This window comes from Pinus tabuliformis, chromosome 7 (assembly GCF_031772625.1).
Source record: "Pinus tabuliformis cultivar Carrire ecotype Pingquan chromosome 7, CPIR1, whole genome shotgun sequence".
NCBI lineage: Eukaryota > Viridiplantae > Streptophyta > Pinopsida > Pinales > Pinaceae > Pinus > Pinus tabuliformis.
The window spans coordinates 184781812-184805367 of record NC_142293.1 but is presented as its reverse complement, the minus strand read 5'-3'; the positions used below and the strand labels follow the sequence as shown (position 1 = coordinate 184805367).

The 23556-nt window shown below is 35.7% G+C and overlaps 1 protein-coding gene across 1 annotated transcript; it reads right to left on the bottom strand.

Annotated features, from left to right (window-relative positions):
* Positions 1-3035: 3035 nt before the first annotated feature.
* LOC149246467 (vesicle-associated membrane protein 721-like) lies at positions 3036-14380 on the bottom strand. The gene is made up of 5 exons (XM_089457929.1): positions 13661-14380; positions 4732-4873; positions 4519-4639; positions 3407-3469; positions 3036-3238 (listed from the first exon to the last, which is right to left on the bottom strand). Exons 1-5 carry the CDS (start codon positions 13848-13850, stop codon positions 3089-3091), a joined length of 666 nt encoding a protein of 221 aa, XP_089314055.1. The 5' UTR covers positions 13851-14380; the 3' UTR covers positions 3036-3088.
* Between the last annotated feature and the right edge of the window lie 9176 nt (positions 14381-23556).

The window sequence follows — 23556 nt, the reverse complement described above, 5'->3', positions numbered from 1 at the left end:
TAATATGAAAACCGATTGGGCTGGTTAGGTCCATTGAAGTAAATGGAGAGAGGCAAGATAGTCATGAGAAAGGTAACATAAATGGTAAAGTGAATGGGCTTGAAGTAACAAATTCCTTGGCTAAGTTGGGAACTTTTGTTCTCACTGTCATGCATACATTGCACAGATAAAAGAAGTTCTCTTAACCTTGACCATATGAACATTGGTGATTGTGTTGTGATCATGATTATGCTAATGTTTGTATATATATAAACACACACACACACATATATAGATATATACATATGCAGGGACATTCTTGTGGAAGAATGGTTATTTTATGTAGGTGAATGTCGTGAAAAGATTGCTAGTTTATGAGGAATCAAGTGGGCATAGTAACCTTGGAAGATCTATGAGGTTAGTATAATATGGATAGTATTTTTATATTATGTGCTTATAACTATGCATATGTTTATGTTATGGCAAGAAATGTTGAACATATGTCAGTGGAATGAAAGTAGTATGCTCCGCACCATGCTGAGACAAGCATGGATAAATGGAAAGAGCCACAAACCCAAGATTCGGGTTGTGGATGCATGTGGTAAGGCGTGGGAAAGACACTAGAGGCAAGGTTGCCTAGTAGAGATGGTTTTGTTTCTGGATGTGTAGTACTACTGCTATGTACATGTTTTGCTATGTGCATGTTGTGTTGTGCACATGTCGTACTTGTTGTGTTGTGTACATGTGATATTGTGTCATGTGTATTATGTAGTTGTTGTATTGTGAAGTGTATTTGTTTTGTTGTACTATGTGTACATATATGTGTTGTGTTGTGTACAGTATATGTGTATGTGTTTGTGTTGTGCACAGTGTATGTGTATGTGTTGTGAAAGGGATTGGTTCTCGGGATCTCTGGAGCTTGTGGATTGGGACAAGACCTTTAGAGCCCTATAACAGCTTGGGTTCCTTGAAGGTTGTGGGTTGAACCATGTAACACCTTGGGTTCCCTGGAGGCTGTGGGTTGAGATAGTGGTCCCTAGAGCCCTGTAATAGCTTGAGTTCCCTAGAGGCCGTAGGTTGAAATAGTAGTCCCTGGATCCTTGAACAACATGGGAAGAGACCAACCTTGAGTTGTTGATATTAAGGATTGAGACAATATAGTCTTCGGATGCCCTTGTTGCTGATATTGCATATGGAAAAGAAGGCACTAGGTGCTTGCCAGGTTTGGGCAACTAATTCAACATCTGTAAGGAAAGGACAAAGAATAAAGGAAAAAACAAAGAACCCTTTGAAAGATATGTACTGGTATTTTATTTCAGTTTTTAATTGTTCACATAATATATGGTTTTGATTTATGATGGTTGATTTTTGAGCTAACCAAATGTGATATGTTTATACATGACGATTTGATTAAAGAGCTAATTTGACTTGATGTGATAGGAAGTAAATAGAATTGCAAGTGTACCTTATTGATGAGTTATCAATGGGGTATGATTTGAATTTATTACAATTCCTTTTGAGTCTAATGGCAATTATGTGCTTGTTACGGGAAAGCATGGAAAAGCTTAGTTTGGTTGGTTGGAACTAAATGCAAGAATGTTATCAACAATAATAAAAAGGAATTGGAACATGAAATAGTGTGTCGGTAAAGCATTCAGAATAAGGGCCATTGTAAGAAAGTAACAACCCTGGTGAAAATTCCATGTAATAAAAGTAAATAGAGGCAAAATAAAAACCACGGATAATGGGACACTTATTCCAAGCTGAATATTGGGAAAAATCCTAGTGATGGGGATCACTTGTGATTGTTTATGGCTAAGGAAATTGGCAAAGGCTTTGGAAAGGCAAAATGGCATTTTTAGCACATTTATTTATTAAAATAATGAAAGTTAGGAGAAAAAGGAGGTGAAAGGTCACAGGTTGCTTGTGAGAAGGAAAATGAAAGAGAATAATGGAAAATGAATAAAATAGAGGCCTCATTCATAAAAAGACGTCTGAGGATCAGTTGGTAACCTTTTGTCAGTTCAGTTTTGGAACTCTTTCATTATTCCCTCTCTCTCATACTCTTGGAGACTAGTTTTCTTGGAGCACTCCTGGAGGGTGTGTCATACTTGGATTCTTGGAGCAAGAAGACAAAGGAAAAGTAGGAAAGCAAAAGAGGGCATCCATATCAACAACTACATCAAATTTTCTTGCAGGTACCGAGTTGCATGTATGTTTCCTTCACTAGTTTTGGTATGCATGACATATGCATGTGGATTATTCATTGTGATCTGTGATTAGCATGGAGGATTGCCTGGATTGAAAGTGGATTGCCTTGCCTTTCCATTTCCTGGATAACCATGGTGATTGTGGGTTTACTTTTATTATTTGTTTTGGGTTGGTTCCCATGTTTCCTTAGCTTGGGTTGAGTTAATAGTTCCTAGAAGCCCTAGTTGGACAAACGCTCTAGAAGCCCTGTAACAGCTTGGGTTGAGTTATTAGTCTTGGAGGCCTTGGTTGGACAAACGCTCTGGAAGTCCTTGGTGGGTTGAATTATTATTCTTGGAAGCCTTGGTTGGAAAAACACTCTGGAAGCTCGACAATAGTTGTAGGTTGAGTTACTAGTCCTGGAAGCCTTGGTTGGAACAAACGCTCTAGAATCCATGGAAGGCTTGGATGGAGACCAATTTGATGATGGTTTTTTTATGTCCAACCGTGAGGTGGAATCACTATTTGATGGGTTGAGATGGATCGCCTCTGGAAGACCTGGATGAGTTTTGATTGATGTGTTCTATGAAATCCCACATTCATGCTTGGAATATGGCATGGGGGTGAATGGATGGAGAGATATTTGGCTAAGCCATTCTACAGTCTGGTGGAACATGGAAGTCTCATCCCAGGTTTGGATTTTGCATCATTAATAAAAGGTTATTTCTCCTTCTATTTCTATGAGCATTTTGATGGATTATATGTGATCTATATGGTTGTACTTTTATGAATATTTCTTCTGCTATTATGCTGATTATGTTAAAAAATATAGAGAGAAATAGAAAGGAGAACAAGAATGCCATCCATAGCCAATCAAAAGTTGTTCCAATTCAAATGGACCTCTATCTATTACATATCATTATTTTGAACAATTGAATCCATGGCATATTGAAAGGACAATTATGAGAATCAAGGCCACCACAATTCCAAGGACAATCAATTTCACTTTCATGTTCTGAAACCACATCTTTCTGCGCAAATCGGTTCCCGCCTCTTGGAAGTATTTAGTCTGAAAAAGCAGATAACGCTCGTAAGATTTGAATGCTACTGAAGATTAATCCATCATTCAACTGCCAAACACGTAAGACTAAAAAATACATTTTATATCTATATTATGACAAAGGCTTGCTGCAAAGACGACGTAAGTCTGCATTTCGCAAACTAACTGACAACTCACCTGCAAACGAAGGTCTTCTGTTTTAACAACCAGACGTTCAATATTCTCACCACGGTCAAGAACCTGTTAACACAAGAATTATAACTGATTTTCAAACAAAAACAACTCAAGAAACCTTGTTATCATGCTAATATTGAGTTGATTTGTTAGAAGACCCACACTTAGAAGAAGGCATGCCCTATCCATTCACAAACTGGAGCTTAAGTCACCCACAACCTAGCACTGTCACACTCCTGGAGACCAGCAATCTTGCTAGGTTGGCTGGGGTGTGAAAGTCCAACCATGAGTTTGTATACAGAGTTACAATGTTTGCAACTTCGAGCTTGACTAGGTAAATTTGTTTTGAAGATAATAGTTTTGTAGGAACATTATTCTGTGGCTTAAGAATATTATGTCTTTTGCCAACCTTGTTTGTTGTCATACCAAATAACTGTAAAAACAAAATGAAAGCACTTAGACCTTTCACGCTATCCCCACTTGGACTATGCCATGATCATTTGGGATAACTACTGGAATGATTTATTAACTGAATGGTATGTAGCGGTCTCTTTTGTCAAAGGCATTCTCCATTGTACTTTCGATAGGATTTTGCTTGCAAATCACAAATATAAATTTTGCAAGAGCCTAGGCAGATAGAGTATGCATTCTGCCAGATTGGGAAAATTATGTTTCTAGTTTTGATGTAACCACACATAAGAATATGTACCTGTGCATACAAGCATTTTAAGATTTTCTATAGAACACTCTAGAGCATAAGGAGAGGACCATCTAATGACAAACTCAAAGGCTGCTTCATGGATATACAAACATGTAACTCAGACTTTGAAATGGCTTGACAGATAAAATACAGAGTCAGTTTGGCAAAACTCAAGAACACTTCATTGATCCTATCCATACTCGACTCACCAGACTCACAAAGTTCTTGACAAGTCTCGGGAGCCAGCAAGTGTCTGCAATTAAATCAGACTCATGAACCATTTGAGCACAGCTGAATTGACTCACCAAGTCTCGACAAGCTTCAAGATGTCTTGTAACTATGTTGTATACAAAAGGCAATTGCCAATTATATTATCAATGTGCTGACAAAAATAAACCAGCATATAAGAATCTACCTTTCCAATGTTGTCCATCATGACACCTTTCACTTGAGAAACCTGGGCCTTGACTTTTGCAAGTTCGCTGATCTCTTCAGGGTGGTCAATGCAATATTGCATGTGCTCTTTCAATTTTGACCTGCAAGATTTAACAAGCAAACAGTGTAAGTCTAACTCTGTCACTGATATAGGCAATTAGAAATGTAAACATCAAGAAAACCACAGCCCTACCCAAAATCCCTGTTCAAGCTGTTAGCAACAGCTGTGTCAGCTCTTCCACCACCATATCTCCTCTTAAAATCCTCCTTAACACGCTCCAGAAATGCCATTGGTACTTGCCTTCCAACGGATTCATGTGCAACAACACAATATGCTGCAAAAAAGAAAAAGACAAAAAAAAAGTTACTTCAGTCAACAGTAATAGTTAATTCTGTTTTCCCTTCATCTTTAGACCATACAACTTTGTTACAAGCCTTCTTAAACTCTCAAGTTCAAAGTAAACAGTGATAGAACCCATTCCAAATCACCTTGGTTCATGTTTGAATTCAGTGAATAGAATTCCAAAAAAGATCACCCATGCAAAAATATATGATAAAATAGTTCAAAAAAAAATCATTAAAATACAACATTATCAAATATCTTGAGATGTAACTCTTAGTTTTTTTATCATTTAAGATGGATCTATGGACAGATGAAGACGGGTGACAATAGTTCTACGTAAATATCACAAGTTCATAAGTACAGTATCTTTATTTGTGTATTACTGGATCTCTGTTTTTCTCTCAAATATAGTAGTTTTTATAGTAGGTATAAATATCAAAGTTCTTTTCATTTATATGGAGATTTTACTTATGTTTGTATCCATATTTGGCTAACATATAGGATTACTGTTATTTATTACCAGTAGTTTTTCTTAAGCCAACATGTACTCATTGTCCACGTGACAAACATGAAGATGCCTCTATCATTCCTGGGCAGTAGATGCACCTCGCTACTCTCAGTGAAATAATTTAAATTATTCAAAACTATAAAAGTGTACAATTAATATCAGATTAATATTTTATAATTATAACAATGTTTTTTTATTTCCATCAACTGTAAAGCCTAAATTGTGGAGAAAACGACCACATTTATGAACCCCTCCAAAAACTGCAGGGAGGAATACATGTAACTGAACACCTGTTACCTCAAGACATGTAATGGCCTTCCAAGAGAGTATTTTGAGTCAGAACACATCCACAGATTTTTAACCAATATCCCAAAAATAAAAAGAAAAAGAAAGGACACAACCTGGAAGAGTACACATGCCAAACACAAAAGAAAGGACACAACCTGGAAGAGTACACATGCCAAACACAAAAGAAAGGACACAACCTGGAAGAGTACACATGCCAAGCACATTGTTCAGGTAACGCAACAGTCAGTAAATGCCAGAAAACAGACTGCAACAACATACAAGAAAAACAACATGTGCTCAGTTGGTAATGACATTCAGAGTATGACAGGCATGTCAATAAAGGTAATTTTCTTAATGACACGAGGCCCTTGTGGTACGATACAATTCCAATATCTAAAATTTAAATGCTTCGTTTATGTTTATAGTTATTTGTGACATCCTTTGAGATCTTTCCCTTCTCCTGGAATAAAAAACAAAAAAATCAAATTTAATAATAATAAAATTTAACTGAATTATTGGCTGACTCGAAAGAATTGATTCTTTCAGTTTTCATGGGGAATTGATTTGGCAGGAAGACATAGGTCTTTAGCACCAAGCTACGTTTTACAGTTTGGCTAGAGACCCAAAAAATGGTGATATCTTTGTATACTCTGATCCTATCTCGGTTTTAATACTTAAAAGCAACAAGGAAGATGGCTTGATTTTGTTTTTTGTACATATTTTCAATTTCTTGCCTTTGTACATATATTTTGATCAATATAAAACATATTTGCATGAAAATAAAAATAATAATAATTTCAAAATTGATGAGATTGCATTTTTAAGGATATGCCCAGGGATCAGACAGTATAATAGTCAGCAGTGGTGTTCCAAGGGCTCAAAACAAGCAATAGTAGGCACAAACAGTTCTCTTCCTCAAGCAGTATTTCCTCCCCAAAATCCACCCTCACCATCCCCACTCTCAAAAAGTTACACTATTTTAATAGCAGGAACCTCTCCACCACATCAATGGTCGACCAGCTGATTTGGTTTCGAGTTCTGCAAATCACCTGGAAAGTGTCTTCGAGTGTCCTTAATTTATGTCTACTCACTGAATTTGTGCCCTACTCGACGGGCAGTTCCACTAATTGCTTGCTGTAATTTGGATGTAAAGATCAGAAATTAGAATGTCTATTTGGTAGGTAACACCCTCCTGAGAGGGTGGGCTGTTACAAAGTGGATGTAAATAGAACAATCATTAAGAAAATAGAACAGCCCCATCAGAACTCAGTATCTTGCAGCCGCCTCTGGATCTCATAATGTTTAACCAACATCATAAACTTTCTATATATTACAGCCATGTCGGGATTTCTTAATGTTTAATCTAAGTAATGAACTTTCTTCTATAAAATCAGAGAGCCAAGAGCACCCAGCAGAGAAAAAAACACAACAAATGTGGACAAGAATAATATTTATTTTCTTGAAATCTTTTAAAGCATATACTATAAGAATACCATAAATTCTAAAATCCAAATGCTGACCAGATTGAATTCCAACGAGAATTAGAACACTAAATTCCTGAACAGATAAGACCAAAAATACTTTAATAAATAATACATATTCATAAAGAGAATAACAAAAATTTAATTAATTAAACGGAAAACAAAAACCAAGAAAAAAAAAAAAAAAACTTCTGTTTGCAATGTCAAACTGGATACGGAGAGAGCAATTGAAGACTAGATTAAGTGAATTGCTGTTAATACTAATTAGCATTTCAATATGGAGATATTTGACACAATGTTGCACGAAGTGGAGACATTTTCTTGGAAGCAAAGACACAAGAGGACACATAAATATGAGTATTCGATACGAGAAACAGGACATGAGGAACACAATATATATATATATATATAGTTTATGATCCATATAGATATGAATCATGATGATATTTATTTAGTATTTAGTATACACTATTTAGTAATTTATTAGTTAGTTTATAGATTTACTACATCAATGATGTTCACAGTTCAATGTTCATTGTTCATGTTATAGCTTCTGGTATTAACTTCAAACAAGTTCGATCATGTTCAAACTTCACATAAAGTAATTTATAAATTATAAATTTATATCTGTTCACTGTTGACCAGAGCGTTAATCGAGTTTTCCCTCCCTTTAGACCTCAAAGGTGTAGTGAGCAGTGAGCACATGACAGGGATCTGGGCTTTTTATTTCAACACACTATCTATACTTGTTGACTGGTCATAAAATGTGGTCACTAGTGTATAATAAAGTTAAGTTCCATAGGCTATAACACAACTTACAGGGAATTTCAGTGCTCCAAACTCTCAGCAAAGCACACAAACATTCGTCCCCTGCATCTCCAGGTCCAGCTCGATGTGAAGTTGTGAACTGTGCTCTCAATATGATGGAATTCCTCACATTGCACAACAATTTTGATTTTGGCAATGAGCAAACTTGACTTTGGAAGCAAACAATGACAAAAATAACCCAAAAATAAACCATGTTGCAGGTTTTAAATGCCACTTTTCATGGGACATGTGTCCTAAGAGCCAAAAATGTTAGAGCACGTTTTCGCCACATCCAAAACACGTGTCTCGATTGGACATGAAGAAAAATGTTTTCAACACGTTTTAGGGCACGTTTCGTGTCTGGCACGTGAAATACAAGACACAAGACCTTGAGGGACGTGTCATGTGACTTATAGTATATATATAATATATTTTTGCATTTATATTTAAAAAAAAAAAAAAACCAAAATACCAAATTAGTTGTAGAAGATGTGAAAACATGCATAGTTGTACATAAATCAAGATAGATATGGCATCCATTGTACACCAATGATTAATTATTTGAGCATCAATCATCTAGAATCTAGATTCCTCTCCTCTTGTCTAGCCTTTGCCTCTACCTCAATTGTCTAGGGATATTAGTCAACATTGCCCAATTTTTATCGAACTACCTAATCCAAGCCTTAAAATACGGTAGAGAAAGCTTAACATGTTTGATCAATGATTTTGACTTGATTGAAAGGTGAATTTTGGTTAAGGCCATCACAAAAGAGTTCAACAATTAACACCACCAAGTTCCAACACTATGGTACATATAGGTTTTGGTGCTCTTGATTAAATGTCAATCACATACCCTCATACAGGATATAATCTAATGAAATGCCACAATCCCACTGATCCAAATTCCTTAAAACTGTTAAGTCTACTGAATTTTGAAAGGATATGAACTTCTACTTTCTCCATATGAAGTCCGATGAGGCTGGAAATGAGGGAGCATCTAGGAAGCATCTAAGAAGAATCAAGGGAGCACCTTGGGAGTGTCCAGGAAGCCCCAACCAACTTAAGTCAAATAAAAATTTAAACAAAATATTAAAACAAAAAATAGATATTGAGCACCCGTGGAACTGCCCATCTCCCTCTAGATCTGCTCACGACCTGCACGGATCTACGCCCAAATCTCCATGGATCCTTGCCATATTGAAAGCAGTAGGAAGAAAGTATTGACTGAATCAGAATCCATATTGATGTTTTGCTCTAATGTCATGCAACATGAAATGGGGTGTAGACCAAACACAAATATTGAAAAATAAAGTGTCAAAAGAGTTGCTCTATACTGATCCTGTAACTGATGAGCGAAAATAAAATCCAACCAATGGAACCACAGAAGCATTCCCTTAGTCTGGGAACAGAGGAACTATATTCAACCCAGCTACAGCCCTGCAGCAGCTGCATCATTTAAAATATTCATGCTAATGGAAAAGAACAACCGTTAAGATCACTCATGCCAAAGTCACGCGGTTGTGCATCATAAGTGAGGAAAGTGCACTATAGATGTCAACTGTAAATCCTATTTGTAAACATTGTGCCCAAGGAGGTATTAGATATAGCAGTCAAGCAAAAGGAATGTTAATGTGCATCAAATATCCCAAACTAATGTAAATAACTGGAAGGAGACAATTCAAATTAGTAGTGTCTTATAGACGAATATTTAAAATAATAGTCATTGTGGTATGCACCACATACCTCAAGACAAAATCAGAGGGGAAGTAAATACCATAGCAAAAGATGATAAAACCATCTAGCTTTATTGCCAGAGAAATCCTAAAACACAGTTTTACATGGAGACTTGGCCATATGACAAACAACCAAGAAGAGCCGCATAAGCATATGTCCTGCTCCAATGTCTGTCATTGGAGCACCAATGACACATACAAAAATTATTTGTATTTCGGGATTCCACAATTATCATCAGACATTATTCACAGTACAGCTCCAAAGGGCAAGTTGGCAAGTTGGCTCAAGTTCTCTTTCGATAACCCTCAAAGGATGTTTTGAATCAGTGCAAAGGTTCCATGTCCTAAACAATGAACAGGCAGACACATGATAAAATCTTGGCACACTTAAAAAAATGGGACAATTAATTGTTGATGGACATGAGTATTATCAAGACATTCATACATGTATTTTGGTCAAAATGGGACTTTTCTGGTCTAGTACGGAGAAGCACTTTTTGTTTAATCTCCTATCAGGGTTAGGACACTGGCTTTATTTAACTGTACTTCTCCCTTTTATATTATAATCAAATTTTCTATTTTTTGTAAAATTTAAATAAAATAAAATAAAACACCTAGCACTGAGTCAAGAGAGGATCAGATATACTATAGGAAACAAAAATACATACTAGCTCATGTTTGACAAAGAATATCAAATGAGCAACCAAATGATCCTCTGGATGTATGTCTCCATAGTCAAGCAAAATGCTACAGACACCACTACTACTAAAGATTTAGTTTCACATTGAAAAAACAGCCAGCACAGTTAGCATTGTATTGAATTCAAAATCCATTATCAGATTGGAAAATATCATTTCTGCTCCAACTATTCCTTATCAGATTGGACAGTAGTATTTATGCTTCAAGGGGCCTTTGTTTTGATTCCAGTCTTCAGAAATCCTAAAGATATTTTGTGCCAGTAGTTGATAATAATATAATATTTTCTATATTTTCCACCAGAAGCAAATTCTATTGGATGACCTTGACCAGTTATCATAGCTTCCTGTGTCCCTCTGGGTTCACATAAAATAAAAAGACTATTTCAAGGCATGTGCTAAACTATTAACCTTGATAAAAGAAATAGATAATTAATAATGTTATTTGATTATCTACCTCCAAAAATGAAGGCATCTAGCAATCGTAATTTCATATCGATATGTCAAATTAGTGTGAAAACCATGCTTGATTATATTTAAAACAAACTTCTGCAAAAAAGATCCCAAAGACCCATTTCCCTTGGTATAACTTCAAGCAGGTACCACAATCCACCAAATCCAATTCCCATACTCTTTCAAATAACAGCACCATTTACTTAAATTTAATGGAATAAAGTTAAATATCAAAAGATCAAAAACCAACATTACAGGCAACTCTCACATTTAAGTGCTCGGAACCACAGAAGAGAATTTGGGGTCTTCTTTTTCCGTTGCAAGCAACTAGAAAGGACCCTCTTCTCACGTGCTGAGAACAATACCTTAAAACAGATGCAATAATCTCCTACAGCAAAACCCATAGGCAATTAAGAACAAGAACCGGAATGTTTGGAGTCTGGACCACCTCGACATATTTCTTGTTCAAACAGAAAACAGGCAAGTTACTAGAACGGGTGATCCTTGTTCAAACAGACAACAGGCAAGTTACTTGAATGGGTGATCCCTTTTGGGCTATATGAGATTCCATGCAACAACACAATTTCTTCATAATGATACCTATGCGTTTAGAATATTGATCGGAGTGGTATCAACAATGTAATGGTGCACATTCAGTCTCAATGAAACTGGAAACATATACACAACACAAAAAGAATAATCGTAGGGAAACTGGATCTCCAAATCAATTAATGATCGATGCCCAGCATGGCCGTACCTTTTAATATAACTAGAACAAACTAATCTAAACCTAGGCCCGAAGTACACCTAGAGGTTGCATATCTTCCCTAGAGGTGCATATCAAACCCCAGTTTAGATAAGTCTGTGCTGTTATTCATATTCAATGCACCCAAGGCATTGTCTATATTCTCTGCAGCGTTAGACATGCTTGCACACACACATCCCTGAAGAGATGATGGATCAGCCCCATCCAGGCTTTAGAATGCACTTGCAATCATTAATGGATCACAAAACTAGAAAATCATAATAATGATCTGACGAGACAAAGTTTAGGGCTTTTTCAGTGGATTACCTTAATGAAAACAAAATCATCAGATGGAGAAATAATAAGGGATCGGATCCGTCATTAGAAAATCACAGGCTTACAATAAAATATGATTGCATGAACATACCCATCAATAAGAAACAGATCCAAACTCAGCCAGAAGAACCAATCAAACCCCATCACAACATAACATAACCTCACTTACCATTAAAAATAAAATGAAAACCATTTCTCAGAAACCCAATAAATTCTTCGAAGTGGGCATTTGTCAACGAAGTGAATCTAATGATACTTTGTATGTGCGACAACAGGGACAATATCTGGTAATTCTTGTTATGTATGTAGATGATTTGATCATTACTGGTAACCATGATGATCATATTGCACAGGTGAAAAAGGAGTTACATGCAAGTTTTAAGATGACAGATTTGGGATTACTTCACTACTATCTTGGAGTTGAAGTCTTCCAACGTCCATATCATATTTTCATTTCTGAGAGTAAGTATGTAGCAAAGGTTCTTTAGTGATTTGGCATGCAGGATTGCAAGCCCGTTCTCACCTCCATGGAGCAAAACTTGAAACTTTCAAAATTTGAAGGGGGGAAAAAGGTGGACAGTACAACTTACAGACAGTTGATTGGCAGTTTGATTTATTTGACAAATACTCGTCCTGATTTATCTCATGCAGTCAGTATTCTTTCACGCTTTATGCAGGAACCACAAGACAGCCACTGGAATGCAGCGAAAAGAGTTCTTCGATATATCCAAGGAACAAAATATTTTGGTTTTCTTTACACAAAGACTACAAATTTTGTACTTGGTGGATATTCTGATGCCGACTTTACTAGAAGTATTGATGATCAAACATCAACATAAGGTTATTTAATGAACATGGGGTCAGCAGCAGTGTCTTGGAGTTGTAAGAAACGAGCTACAATGGCCACTTCTTCAGCAGAAGCAGAGTACATTTCAGCATGGGAAGCTGCATGTGAAATTGTTTGGTTGCGCAGAATTTTGCAGGACTTGGGCATTTCTCAGGCAGAAGCTACATCATTATTCATTGACAGCCAGTCAGCCATCAAACTTGCCAAGAACCCAGTTTTTCATTCAAAGACAAAGCATGTGGACACCAAGTATCATCATATCAGATCTCTCATTGCCAAAGATGTCCTCAAGCCAGTTTATTGTCCTTTTGAAGATCAAATCTCCGACATTTTCACGAAATTGCTTGGCAGAATAAAATTTACTAAGTTCAGTGATGAACTTGATATCTGTTGTAATGTATCTTTGGATCATAGGAGGGAATGTTAGATGATCCAAAAATACAATCTTAGCATAGGTTATAAAATCAGAATAAAATAATTATTAATTTAAGATATTAAATTAATAATTATTATTCTAGAATGTTTAATTATTTAGAATTAGTATATTGTGGTAACTAGATATGACTCTCCAAATGTGTAGTATCTTAGGCTCTATTTTAGGAGATTTGTTAGCTAGTTGGTTTGAATAGCATTTATTGTAAATGGACACTTGTTATTTAATAAGTAATCTATAATTAGAGGTAGTTAGGACATGGAGCTTATAAATAGCTCATTGCAAGAGCGTTTGGATGTTCGGGTGTAAACTCTTTCAAAATCAAATTATGTAATTATTTTTTCTAATTAATAAAATTACTGCCATTATTATTCGGAAAAGATACAAAATATAACCCTAAGTCTACCGACAAAACTCAAAAATCAACAGAATCATCTCAGAACAAATACATACCGAAGCCATCTTCAACAAGGTAGTTGAAGGTATGATTATCGCAATTGTATGTGAACTTGTTGTTGCTGGCGGGAAGCTTTTGCAGGCACTGAGCAGCAATACTTGTAAAATTGCCTTTGAATTCCGTGTACTCCGCAAGCACCACGGTGCCCCTCGCAACAAAACTGTATATCAGAGATTGCTGCCCCATAATACCTTCGGATCTAAAGGCCCTTCGCTGATATTAACCGTAGATAACACTATAAAAACCCGACCCCCGAAAAAATTAAGAACTTCAGCGATTTTGTGGAGAAAACTGATGAACCACACCCGTTTTAGTAAAGGAGGAAGAGGCCTTCTAGAAGGGAAGAAATCGCGCGTGAACCTGTTATGAGAAGGAAGGCGTGGGTATGTGCAATTTGACACATTCCGTGAGAAAGAAGGCGTGGGTTTGTGCAATTTGACGCATTCCGTGAGAAAGAAGGCGTGGGTATGTGCAATTTGACGCATTCCGTGGTTCTAGAAATGCCTTTAAGAATCCTACAGAATGAGGAAACTTCCCTATTTGCCTAAACAAGGTCTACCGCATATAGATATATATTGCAGAGATATGAAGACCTGCTTGCCCTGTCCGATGACAGCTTAATTCAAACAAATATTCAGGTTCTCCCTTGTCCCCCTTCTTCCACCTCACCGCCTAAAACGCTTAGGTTGCGGAAAGTAAAAGTCACCGGTCCACCTGGAAAATATAACATTATTTTCTATCTTTTTTTTATGACTCTTAAATTTACGTTTGAATGTTATCGGGCGAGCAGGTTAGAAAAAGTTGTTTGTGAGCGCTTTCTTTAATTTTGGTTTTGTGTTGTGTCGGATGCAGTAGTTTGTTCATTCCTATTTCGCTATCGGAAAGAGGATCTTTATCCTTCCAAGTTGTATGAAACTAATTTTTTCATTAATGACTATTTATATGTGAGAGACATATATAAAATAGTCATAGACAAGTATGATCTAAAAGAGGTTTGAAAGGTTTTTTTTGTAAGCATGAAGAAATAAACAAGTCAACAATAGTGCATTAATGACAATTTATTGCAAAATCACTAAGTTTGGATAGGTCAACACCACTCATAATGCGAACATCGTCAATTGCGTCCTTCTACAAAAACAAAAAATTAATTCTTTGGAGGTTGAGTGTAACAAACTTCGCTCCCGGGTTCTTTCTGGACACATGGACTCTCTTTCTCTTGCCTTTAATAACCTCGACACTAGGAACTCATTACTGACATGCTTTGTGGATGATGATACAGTTTATCAAAATCACGATACAATGGAGATTGAAAAACCAAGCTCTCCTCATTCAAGAGAGAGGCAAGAAGCACAAGACAAGGTTCATCTCTAATTGGTCTTAATGTTTTTCCAAGTTGTAAGTATTTTGAGCCAATTTGTTAAGCAAGCCACCGATAGATATTCTTGGAACTATCATTTGGAGAAAGTGTTATTGTATATAGTAAACATCTAGAAATATGTATAGTTTCAATATGATCCTTGAATTTTGTTGAATGTAAATGTTACTTACCTCGATGTAGTCATATTTTGAAAGAACACAAATTTTTGTTTTGGTTCTTCTTCTTTTTGTGAAAAAAAGAGTAACACCAAAATTTCCCTGTTTGATTAGAGTTTGGGATCAAGACTTATTTTCCGAGCAAAATTCAAGATCCAAACATTCTGTTGTAACTTATTTTGACACCATTAAAAGTTACAAGAAAAATTTGAAAATTTACCACTTATTCATGGCCACATTATCATGCATATGTGAATTATCATGGATAAAATGGTTTAATTAGCGATGTTGGGTTATTTTGTTATGATGATAATAATTTTAATTTTAAATGATTTTAATTTTTTTTAAATATATCATCGAATATATTTTTATAAAGTTTTAAGTTTCAAAATAAAATTATTGTTTTAATTCAAACATTAAATTCCTCGCAGTTTTCAATGGCAGATGTTGGATCTTGGATCTTTGGAATCAACAGTTTATATTCCATTTCGGCACCCCCAAGGTCATATGAGCTTTAATAGCTAGGGGGGTCTGAAGTCTTGTTTTGATATTACCACCTTTGATCACATGGCATATTCTCGTGAATTTCGCACCCCCCCGACTTGAAACCATATACCGCCAAGGGGTCCCCCCGAAATCCACTTTCCTGATGTCTAAGGGAGAGAGAATAGGGCACAGGTGTTGGCCAAAGAGGTCACAATAAACTTCATGTTTTAAATTTTTATAAAATGCTGACAGCTACATTGTCAACATTTAAGGTTGTAATAAACAGGTTAATACCCCTAATAGAATTTCAGGACCCGATACAATTGTTAACGATTAAGTCATTTTAAATATTTAGAATGTTGATTGTGCTGACCACATCAGCGTCAATATTTTGGGCACACGTGTCTTTGTTATGATCGAAAGGGTAAAGTACGAATTTAATCGTGCTTTCCAATGTAATTATTGAGAATGCCATGTGATCAATTCCTCCGTATCAAACGAACTTTGATTTGCGATCATGACTAAGGGTGATGTTATGTTTTTAACTCAACACATAATTGTGTTCAATGTATCTTACACCTCATATCATTTGAGTGGTTATATTGGTAAATTATCCAAGTTTTCACTTGGCAATTCAAACTATTTCCACTGCAGAGACATAGTATCCAATCTCGTGGATAGTGCTAGCCAGAATGGGAAAAGGAGGCATGCTAGGCCAAACTGAGCCTACAACACCAGACCTGTTAGATGTGTACCCTGATCTCCTACATTTTTTTCAGCAGGCAGGGTGGAGTCAGTTCTTCTATCGGTGTTCTGATTATCATGATTTTGTAGCCCAATCGTTTGCAACAGGGTTCGATGGTAGCCCTACAGAGGTTGGTGGTTTAGCTTTTGAAGTGACAGAGCACACTATTGCCGAAGCCACAACTCTGCCCATGGATGGAGAAAGGGTCTTTCATAGTCATATCCTAGCCGGCATAAATGTTCTATCTTTCTTCAAAGAGGAGCAAAAAGTAAATAACTAGAAAGCTGGAGTTCAAAAGGGCTGGCTACAAGACAAATGGTATGTACCTCTGCGGCTTTTCCAACAATATTTTACTTGTGAGGGTTGTTATAACATAGTCAATTTGTCTCATTTCTATTTCTTAGCTCATTTAGATGGGCGGCTTAGGATTAATCCCATCTTCTACTTGCTATAAAGCCTCAAGCACATGGTTGTTAGGTACAAGGCTAGGGTTGATCCTTCATCACATTTTGTTGATCACAAGGCACTAGTAAAAATTTTAATAGAAAGCCAGTTGATTAAACTAGGGAGGACGTGGAACCATTTCCTTTTTTGGGGAGGTTTCCAGCCTCAACCTGCCAGGAGGAAAAGGGGCTGACCCCAAACTATCAGAAAGATGAAGAAAACTCAGACTCAAGTTCCTATTCAGACTCCTATCATGTATGAAGACTCAGAAACTCCATCCACCTCAGCTGCCTCAAAAATTCCCAAGGTTTATCAAAGGAGGAGTGCTCGGCTTCATAAGCCAGAGCCTACATCGTTGGGAAGTCCAGGAACTGACATTGGCTCCACTGGTTTTTCAACTTTACCCTTAGAAAGCTCCCCTGCAGACACAACTACACCTGGAGATTTGAAGGGAAAAAAGCCAGTGATAGAAGAAGCGGAAAATGAACCAGCACCTAAGATTCTCAGACAAGGCAATAGGCACACTAGGCCAACAAACAAACTGCGGTATAAAATCAAGCTTAGAAGCAACCCAGAGTTAGCTAAACAAGTCATTGATATAGATGATGTGCCTTTGAAAGACTTAATCATCAACAAGGAACCTGCAAAGTCTAAGAAAAAGCCTACAGAGTCTGAGAAGAAGCCTGCAAGCCCCAATAAGAAAAGAAATAAACAGGTTGCCAAAGCAAAGCCCATGGAGACTAGACAGAACAAGAAACAGAGATTAGACAAGTTGAATGTGTTACTTGAGGCTGCCAGTACCCTCAGCTAATGTGTCAGGGTATCAAAACCATTTTTTTCCACTTGTTTAATCCAAAACTTTTTTCTTTTTTCATTTCATTGACAGTCGGCCTGCCAATTTTGTATGCAAAACGGGAAAGTTGACAATGCCTTTGTCAACATTTTTTGATAAGCTTGACAATGTGTCTGTCAACTATTTTGAACAAAGTTATGCATATTGATCAATAAATGAAGCCTACAAGAAAAGGCTGACAACATTCTTGTCGGTGATTTTGAAACAAAACAAAGACGTTGACATCTCTGTTGTCAGCGATATTCGAAAGGATTGATCTCCCAGTTGTTAGCAATATCTCAGATCATAAAATCATTAATACCGACAACCTGCCTGTCAGCGATTTTTCCAGAAAAAATGCAGAGCAACAAAAGACATCCAGGAGCAATGTTGATAAAGTATACAAAGGGACCTGTTTTGTTGAAACAACGATGATAATCTATAGAGGGACCTGTTCTATTTTTCAGCTAGATAGTTGACCAGATCACTCTATTTTTGCCTAGATTTTAGCATATTTGCCTACAGTTTTTATAGGGTTCATTAGATATTTTCTTAAGTTTATTTTTTTCATGTATGAACTTAAAAGATATTTATAATATCTCAATATTGTAATTATGATGATTCTATTATTTTGCAAATTGTTATGTAATTTCTATAAAACAATTTATGCAAAGATGGAATAGTGTTGGCTTTTGATGCCAAGACCCTGTCACTTCATAAAACTTTTATTACAAAATTCCTAATTGAAGTATTCTAGCTCCAGTTATTGACAATAATTGTTTTTCCTATTGTTTTTCCAGTACTTTCATATCTTATTTCTACACATGTTCAAGGTAGCATAGGAGATTTGGGTAAGAATAGATTAAGTGTCAATCACTCTGAAAGCCCCTTGCAAAGTTATAATCACTTAAAGAGATTAATTAACTGAATTGTCTATCTTGGTTAATTCCTCTACATCTGTTGATTGTTGCCTTATGCCATCTCTTGAAGGTGTTCAAGTTGGTTGTAGAAATCTTCTACACGCATCCACTGTAGTTGGTTGATTAAGTATTCAGTATGACTGCTTAATTATCTTGTATTATCTTATATTCTTATGTCAAATTCTCTAAAAATCATGTTATTTTGTCAAACTGGATGCTAGAACTTTGACCAAGGACTCTGTAAGAGAGGGATTTATTCATGGATAGAGATTGTGTAATCATCAACAACCACCCAAAATAAATCATAGATCTAGTTATTGTGCTCCATAGGTTATTGTCTAGTGACAGTGAACAACGTTAAAAAAAGCCTCATGACATTTGAGGGAGCCCCCTTTGGTTCAAGGGCCAACTTGAACCTAAAGATTGGTCGAGTTGGTTTCTCGGCGTAGTTTTTGCATCCAAGAATTGCCTACGAGAAACAAGTACAACACCTTGTATGAATAAAACTTAGGACCATGACTTTATTCACACGAGTCAATTGAACTTAGGTTATCAATGTCGATCTATAGGATCCATCATTACAACAATATCAATGTCAATTGAGAGCAATCATTGTAATGATGCCTCTGTTGTTATCTAGGATAAAGCATTACAATAGTGTCCTTATTGCTATCTAGGATGGGTCATTGCAATAATGTTATAATTGTCAGCCAGGGTAGAGCTCTTTAGCACATGAGATCCAAATGATAATTCACGTACTTATTACATATCGCATGAGTGATATTAGCGTTTACCAGCCTAGATTTATCTGAACATTGAGTCTATCAAGTGTTTAAAGAGGGTTGAATCTCTTAATGCACAAACATTTGCTTGAGTTTTTACACTCCAATAGAAGTTTGCACTTCAAGTCATTTGATCCCTCTCAATGCTTGATAGATACAAGGTTAACATGCATCTAGACTAGTTTATAACTTGAACAAGGCACAACTTCACTTGTGCCTTTTTCCTAAGTATCATATTTGGTCAGTGTACATTGACCCTAGCATTATGTTATGTTACATGTACCCCCCCTACTAAGTTGTAAAATGTGCCTCACCATATAACTAAGCTCAAAGTACATTTATAATTGTAACTATATCTTAGCATGGATAATCATTATGTGTTGGGTTGTTACTAGGGGTTTGTCAAATCAATGAAAGTGAGACATTGTTATTCTCTCCACTAGGGTTCAATCCCCCTAAGTGTAATATTTATCATTTGTTAGTTAGCACATCTGTAAAGGGGGCATTGGAATAACATCATCCATCATGATTGTTAAGTTAGGAAAATCTTCAATGTTCAACCTTATTGTCCATTTTTTTAAATGGAGAATCCCCATGCTTATCGAAGCGGGGAAAAACTCCTATGTGGTTTCTATTTAGGGCTTCTTGAGTAGTTGAACTCATAAACTTTTACCTATCTACATGGATCCTCAATCAAGAAATCAAACTAGAGTGTTTAGCAAGGTACCCACATATTTAAAACAACCATGTTTACTATGTAAGATAGATTAATTCAATAATATTATTTTTGTTAGTTAAGATGAGGCCCTTAAGTATAAACTCCAAACGATAGTTAATCCAATTATAAACGATACAAGGAGTGTCGTTGTAATGACTGGGGCACCCCAAACACAAGATCTAAACAATAGTCAACCTAGTTACTAATTATAGTAAAAAAAACATCTTCCATAGTTAAAATGAAACTTAAAACCCATGTCCAACAAATTAGTTTCATGATCTTTTGAATTGTATATAATGAGCCTAGATCCATCTTAACTCTCGATCTACCAAGTGCCGAAAGGGATCAAATATCTTTTCACTATAAAGATGGTTCGCATCTCAAGAGATTCGATCTCTCTAGGTGCTTGGTAGATCGGGAGTTAAGATGGATTTAGGCTGACTTAATTATTAATTATAACTATAACTATATATTTTATTTTATTTTGACCAAGTGACAATGTTAAACAAGGCATTACAACATCTCTACCATATTGGCTTCGAGGATTTTATGTTTTTATTTTTATTTTGACCGAGTCAAAATGATTAGCACTACATACAACATCTCCACCGTACTGAGCTGGAAAGCACCTCTGCATGCAAAGAAGAAGAAAAATATCACTCTAAAACAAAATTACAATATACAAAGCAAAAAACATTACATAAATAACAACCACAAAAATAATAATATTCCATAGAAAATGAACAAGTTAGAATATATACATCTTGCAATTAAATCGCTACACAAAAAGCCTTTGTCTTACCAACGAAAAATTCTTATATACCAATTAAATATCCCCTTAAAATTAATATTATTATTATATTTAAAAAATACACATATCACATAACTAATTAAATAAATTAAAATAATATCAATCATATATATTTAAACATACAAATTTAAAAAAATTATCATTTTTTATTAATTTAAATAATCATTATTTTACCAAATACATATTTAAACAATAATGCTCAAGTATTATTATTACCAGCCTAGATCCATCTTAACACCAGGTCTATCAAGCGCTGAGAGGGATCAAATCTCTCGAGGTGCAAACCTATTTTTTGAGTGCAAAACTTGAGGAACGGTTTGCACCTCGAGAAATTTGATCCCTCTCGGCGCTTGATAGATCCAGGGTTAAGATGGATTTAGGTTGGTTTCAGTCGTGTGTGGTCATACAAAATTTGTTGAACATCTAATTATTTTGATCATTTTAAATATGCTAAATATGTCTAAGATTAATTTGGTCAATTTAATTTAAAATTTGCTTAGTTACCTCATTTTGTTGAGATGAGAGAGATTGTTAGTAACTTGAATGATGAAAAATGATGAAATACAAATTTTGAGTGCAAGGTGTCAATGTAACAATTTTGATAGATAGAAAATGGGAATACTAAAAATATAGTCAATTACAAACAATCTTCATACAATCAATCTGAAACTATTTTCTTCTACTGTTCCTATTGTCACACCTCTTATTTTTTCCATTTTCTCATATCGATCATATGAGAAGAGTAGTTGGAATCATAAGCCATTCAAATATTTAACTTGATCTACTGTAGTAAACAACATACCTTGTCTCTGTTGCTCTCCAATATTAATAGTAGTTTTCTCCAAAATTAATCATTGTGACTTATGGAGTGTTAAACCCCAAATATTTTTCAATGGTAGTTATTTTCTATTACTGCATTTGAATGCAAAGTAATTAACAATGTTGAATGATGGAAAATGGGAATAATAAGAATGTACCCAATTATAAATAGTTTATAGTTTCGAGAAGCAAACATTTTATTTAGGATGAAAATTCAAGTATTGTATTTATGGTTGAATAATTTTTATGTGCTTACATTGAGAGAATGTGTGTGTGTTTTGGGGGTGAGAATGAGAGACAAGGGGAGATAGAGATATAGATGGTGAGGGGAGAGGGAAGAAGAGAGAGGCAAAGACAGGGAGGGAGGAAGAGATATATATATATATATATATGGAGAGAGAAATGTTAAAGAGAGAGAGAGAAGGGGAAGAGAGAGAGAGGGAGGGGAAATGGAGGGAGGGAGAGAGAGATAGATAGATATAGAGAGAGAGTGTGTATGTTTAGGGGCTGAGTTAAAGAGATAGAGAAGGAGAGACAATGGGAGATGGAGATATAGATGGAGGAGGTAGAGGTGCTTACACTAAAATCAATGCACACTATTAATCTAATTACTTTGAAATTAAATTACATCATACATTTTGTTGCACCAAATCAGAAATCAACATCTACACTAAAATCAATGCATTTGGTGCAAACAATCAAATAGGATTAGAAATTAACATCTATACTGAAATCAATGCATCTAGTGCAAGAAATCAAATAGGATTAGAAATCAATATCTGCATTGAAACCAATGCATCTAATGCAAGAAATCAAATATGAGCAGAAATCAACATCCACATTGAAATCAATGCATCTAGTGTAAGGTATTAAATATGATTAGAAATTGACCTCTACACTGAAATCAATGCATCTAGTGCAAGTGATTAAATAGGATTAGAAATCAATATCTACATTGAAATCAATGCATCTTGTGCAAGCAATCAAATAGGAGTAGAAATCAATATCTACATTGAAACCAATGCATCTAATGCAAGCAATCAAATATGAGTAGAAATCAACATTTACTTTCAAATCAATGCATCTAGTATAAAGTATTAAATATGATTAGAAATCAACATCTACACTGAAATAAATGCATCTAGTGCAAGCAATCAAATCAGATTAGAAATCAATGTCTACGCTAAAACTAATGCATCCCATGCAAGCGATCAAATAGGAGTAGAAATCAACATCGACATTGAAATCAATGCATCTAGTGTAAGGTATTAAATAGAATTATAAATTGACATCTACGTTGAAATAAGTGCATATAGTGCATGTGATCAAATAGGATTAGAAATCAACAACTACATTGAAATCAATACATCTATTTTAGTGGAAATCTAAAATATTCATGACTTTCTAGATCTAGCTTCTATGTTTGTACTTGTCTCTGTGAGACTCTTTCTTCTTCCCTCTCTCGCTACCTTCCATTCTGTGCCTATCTACCTCCCCCTCTCCTTCTCTCTCTTCCCTTCCCTCTCTCCCCTGTCTCACTCTATCTTCCTCTACCTAACTTTCTCTATCTTTCTCTTCTTTCCTCTCTCCCCCTGCCATCTATATTTATACCTCCCTCCATCTCTCTTTATTTGTCTCTCTATCTCAACCCCCTAAACATATCTCTCTCTCTCTCTCTCTCTCTCTCTCTCTCTCTCTCTCTCTCTCCCCATATCTATCTATCTATCCATCTATCTCTCCCTCTTCCTTTCCCTCTCTATCTTTTCCCCTTCTCTCTCTCTCTCTTTCACTCTACCCCCTCC

Excerpts from the sequence above, each read along its gene's own strand:
- LOC149246467 (XM_089457929.1), bottom strand. The coding sequence starts at position 13,850 with ATGGGGCAGCAATCTCTGATATACAGTTTTGTTGCGAGGGGCACCGTG. Across the intron at positions 3,470-4,518 it reads TGATGGACAACATTGGAAAG|GTTCTTGACCGTGGTGAGAA; the intron begins GTAGATTCTTAT and ends TTGTGTTAACAG. Across the intron at positions 3,239-3,406 it reads CAGAAGACCTTCGTTTGCAG|ACTAAATACTTCCAAGAGGC; the intron begins GTGAGTTGTCAG and ends CTGCTTTTTCAG.